The sequence below is a fragment of the Gadus morhua genome, chromosome 2, assembly GCF_902167405.1.
Source record: "Gadus morhua chromosome 2, gadMor3.0, whole genome shotgun sequence".
In the NCBI taxonomy this organism is placed as follows: Eukaryota; Metazoa; Chordata; class Actinopteri; order Gadiformes; family Gadidae; genus Gadus; species Gadus morhua.
The window spans coordinates 11,119,327-11,124,314 of NC_044049.1; the positions used below are offsets into that span (position 1 = coordinate 11,119,327).

Here is a 4,988-nt window from a genome sequence, read left to right on the forward strand (position 1 = left end):
GTGTTAAGTCCACAATCAACAAATAAAACATTTCAGTGTGAACATTCGAGGGGGACATTTTTTTATCAGTAGAGATACACAAGGTTAACAGTTGCAGGCTATGGAGGCAAGCGCCCAGTATACCTGGCCCTTGATGAACGTCTTCAAAACATTTAAAGAAACCGGAACCTGTTTCTTCTTTTTGAGTGCAATCTGAGGCATGTTCCACGTCAAATCCCTTTTCATCCATTGGGAACAGATAAATAGAGACATTCCTGTAATCTAAGGTAACGGCCACTGTGTGGGTGTGGGTATGGGTGTTTGTTTGTGTTATGGGTTGCCCTATCAGCTCTTTAATGACCGGTATATAAATTCACAGATATGTCAATTAATATTCAAAAGGACTTGAAGGGGGAGGGGTTGCGATGAAAGATGCACTGATCATACATGGAGGAACTAAATTGCTCCTCTTATTGGACGGCAAGCAAATGTTTGTAACTCACATTTAACTAATCTGAAGAGATGCTGCAACATTTTTCACGCTTTGCTGTCACGCCTCTCATTGCCCTAATCTCTTCTCTCTCTCTCTCTCTCTCTCTCTCTCTCTCTCTCTCTCTCTCTCTCTCTCTCTCTCTCTCTCTCTCTCTCTCTTTCTCCCCCACCTACTATCTATCATCCATTTCTCTCTCAACCCCCCCTCTCTCTCATTCTGCCTCATTTCCCCTCTCTGTCTCTCGCCCTTCCTCCAAGTCCTCCCTGACAGACTGCGGCACTACACATGTTTATGGCACGCTGGCACAAAGAGCGCAAGCTGCAGAGGTATTAGTGCACGTCGCAGCACGTGCTTGAACACACACATACATACACACGCAGATTTTCACACAGACATTCGCTTGCAAACACGCGCAAGAACACATATGAACAAACACACACACACACACACGCACACACACACACACACACACACACACACACACACACACACACACACACACACACACACACACACACACACACACACACACACACACACACACACACACACACTTACCCGCATAGACACACACAGAGACACATTCGCACGTTTCGGTCAAACTCATCTGTTGAGCTGACAGTGCTTTTGGAGGAAGGAGATTAAATAATGAGTGAGAGGGAAGGAAAGGAAGGAAGAAAGAGTCAGGTTGCAGCCGGGGGGTTGGGGTAAGGTAGGGGGATTGGGGGAGAAAGAAGGATCCAAAACTATAAAAATAGGGGATTTTAAAGTATACTGCAAACATGATGTAAAGATGTTACAGAGAATGTGTCAGAGAAATAGAGAAGACGGGGCGGGGGGGGGAGAGTCAGCGAATGAGAGGTGCGCTCATTTGATCACAGAAGAGCGATCGAGCGGGCGTGCGTGCGTGTGTGTGTGTGTGTGTGTGTGTGTGTGTGTGCGAGAGAAAGAGAGAGAGACAGAAAGAGAGAGAAAAAAAATAGGGGGAGGAGTGGGTCTGCGATCAGGAGAGAGGGAGAGAGAGCCAGAGAGGGTGGAGTATGCGCGTGTGATCGAGGGGCAGCAACAGAGCGGGAGAGAGAGAGAGAAAGAGAGAGAGAACACAGTAGAGCACAGCGCAGTAGACGGCAGACGCAGCGGCTTTCCACAGCGCTAGGACACAGACCCAGACGCGCACCGCCGAGCTGAACAGAGAAGAACAATTAAAACTATCGGAATACACGCCGCCGGAGGAGACCAACCGACAGCAGGACTCGCCAACTGAAAGGGAGAATGGAATATTACAACCACCAGCTGCAACTACAACAACAACAACAACAAAGCTTGAGATTTTCCCGTCTCTCCCCACTTGTGTTTGGAGCGGCAGAGCACCAAGCAGAGCCCCAGTGAAAACACATACATATGATATATATATAAAACTCCTATACATATATATCAAATTATGCCTGTTTTCAGAGAAGCAGCTGATGGACACGGACTGTGTTGACAGCAAACTAAAAAGAGTCCATTGAATAACTATTTTAAAGGATCTGCTGTTTTGGAAATTTTTAGTAAAGAATTAAAGCATTAAAAATGCTTCTAATTGTGCCTGCCATATGCTATCTGGGAGAAAAAAGGGTTGAAAATTAATTTGCTGCATTTGGAAACTGGCATTTTCTTTTTCCGAGATGTATTGAGTACTACTTGAAACCACAATAGCAGTAATCTTCTACATTTCCCAGGAGGCTTCTTCTGAAAACAGGATATATATATATTAAGATATATATATATTTACTTTCTCTGTGCTAATTTGTTTGATCTTTGGAGGATTTGAGTCCTCCATGCCTCACTGGCTGCCTACCAGTTCCACGTCACTCCTGTGCGTAACAAGTCCACGTAAAGCTTTGTAGAGTCGGCTGGCCAGCTGTGGAAGGAAACAGTCAGGTGTGGGTGGCAGGTGGTAAATATACCAGAGGGAGTGATAGAGAGAGTGGAAGAGAGAGAACTTGGGAAAGCCCAAGAGGAGAGAGAGGGACAGTGTTGAGAAGAAAAAGATCCAAAACAAACAATGAAAGAGGGCAAAGAATGGATCATGTGTCGGTAAACAGAGAAGTGATGAGAAGAACTGCGTTGTAAAAATCCCAAAGAGGAAGGACCCGTTTTTGGTAGCAAAGAAGGAAAGCATTACTCCGGAACGAGTCCAAGTCGTCTGCAGAAAGTGGGACAGCGCCGTTGTTGTTCGTCTCGCTCACCGTGCTTGACGTTTTCCCACCTCCCCCCAACCTCTTTTCTCTCTCTCCCCATTTCCCTCCCTCCCTTACCTTGTCGTTCCCCTCCTCTCACCAGCACTCCCTCCTCAAAACCTTTCCCCTTCTACAACCTCCCCCCTTCCCACAACTCCTACTCACCCCTCCTACCCCAGCTCCCTCCACCAGCAGCACCACCCAGCCTTTTACTCCACCCCTATCTGCTGTATAGACGGACACGCGGGTCTCGCCGCATTAGCCCATCGGCGGTCTACTCCACTGGGCTCTCTCGCCACGTAACTCTGCCCCCCCTACCCCACCCCACCCCTACCCCATTGCTTCTCCCTCCTCTCTCCCTGTCTCCTTAACCTCCTCCCCTTAGCTCCATTACGGAGAGGACAAGACCACTACTAAAGCCCCGCACTCGGGCTAAGGTGCAAGAGCTCAACAGGAGTCCAGGAGCTGTACAGGGACCCCGATAATTGGACCTAATTGGAGCCACCGTGATAGCCACTGACTTGTTTTTTTTCGGTGGAGCTTCTTACTTTCAGAGCTGGTTTTAGAGCGGGTCTGTTTATTTGTGTGTGTGTGTGTGTGTGTGTGTGTGTGTGTGTGTGTGTGCGTGTGTGTGTGTGTGCGTGTGTGTGTGTGTGATTGTTGTGTGCGTGTTGGTGCACGTGGGTGTGAGTGAGGGAGACCAACAGAGTGAATGGTTACCTCAGGTTGAATTCATCATCAAACTGGGGAGTCCAACTATCATTGAAACTTCACCCGCTTGCTGACACAGAGAGTGTAATTATATCATTCAGCTGTGTTTTTGATTCACTAACCTTGTGAGGACATCCTTTGTGGGTACACAACAGAAGAAGGACTCATCTGTTTTTTTGTGTGGAGAGAGAGAGAGAGAGAGAGAGAGACAAGGTTGGGCTTTGAAAGGTTAGCCAACAAGATGCCTGGCACAAAACAAGAAAATACCCAAGAGCCTGAAAGCTGCAGCCTTAAAGAGGCCAGTTAATCCAAAAGAGGTAAAAGAGGTTGAGACAAAGGGATCACAAGACAAGATCACCACCAGTGTTGCATCGCTTTCTCATCATTTGTCCTGGACATTAGAATCAGGTGTGGACTGATCTGGAACAATAGAAGCCCCAGCAGCCAATGGCTCCTTCCCAGCAAATTTGACAGTTTGGTTGTTTAGGTTTTTGAGAGAATCTTCCTTCAGGAACACTGACATCCTGGACATCTTTTTCGAGATACACACAACAGCTTATCGTTGGAGATGCCTCCAGAAGGGTTGATGCCTTGGTGATAAGTCTTCTTAGACTGGACCCCGTCCAAGACTTCTCGGATTTGGGCATTTTGACGAAGGCCCACCTCGGTCGCCTGCTGATGTCACACAGATTTGTGAAAAGGTGACGTTTTGTTTGCCGTGTGTGAATGGTTCCCAGTTTGCTTATCCCTCTTGAGCCTTCACACAGACACACAAGCATACCTACACACACACGCACACACGCACACGCACACGCACACACGCACACACGCACACACACACACACGCACACACGCACACACACACACACACCAACATTCACCACAAACCACACAACCACCGTCCTGTGTTCGTGCATGACGGTAGGTTCCCACAAGGGACTAATTTGCTCAGGTGAGGCGAACGTTGAAATAGATAGATTTGTTTGAATGTCTACGAGACGAGAGCCTACCACAAACATCCCCCACCCTTACTTGCATGTCTGTTAGAGCTACGCCACTCAAAGGGGGATCCGATAACACCTACGTTGTAATTGAATTCTCTTTATTGTTTTTTTATGTTCTATTCTCTTTTTATAGGCACTGGCCGTGAGTCGAGGCCCATGCAAGAGCTTCACTTTTTTCCCACCAAGGGGTTTTCAGTCTCTTTGGAAATGTATTCAAATCTTTGAAAAAAAGGAATCTGGGTGCATTTTATGGCCTTGAAGAGGACATCCATTTTGTTTCACCCTTCTTCCCCCCGGCTGCCGTGATCGTACCCAGGCCCTTCGGTTGGGCTAGGCCCATGCCAGACCAGCTCCAACAGCACATAATCTACTCTACGTTCCACCTGCTGCAAGTGTGAACTGTTTTTGCTAGCAAGATCGGATCGAATCAAAGATGGCCGCCTCCTCGCCGCCGCACTCCTTCATTCTCAACGTCTCCATGGTGATCCTCTTGGGGCTCACGCTACAGGGCGGGTGGAACTCTCAGCCCTCGGGGCTGGTCTCCGCGCAGGCCCCCGGCCTGGGCGCCGACGCCAACCA

At 48.1% G+C, this 4,988-nt stretch overlaps 1 protein-coding gene across 1 annotated transcript in view; it reads left to right on the forward strand.

Moving 5' to 3' along the window:
* The first annotated feature begins 1,494 nt into the window (after positions 1–1,494).
* Positions 1,495–4,988, forward strand: part of LOC115537516 (protein shisa-9) — a 95,570-nt gene continuing 92,076 nt past the window's right edge. The window contains exons 1-2 of the mRNA XM_030349495.1: positions 1,495–4,106; positions 4,543–4,988. The exon at positions 4,543–4,988 is cut by the window's right edge and continues 444 nt beyond it. Of these exons, the coding sequence (XP_030205355.1) occupies positions 4,843–4,988 (146 nt within the window). The 5' untranslated portion in view covers positions 1,495–4,106; positions 4,543–4,842. The remainder of the gene's footprint in view (positions 4,107–4,542) is intronic.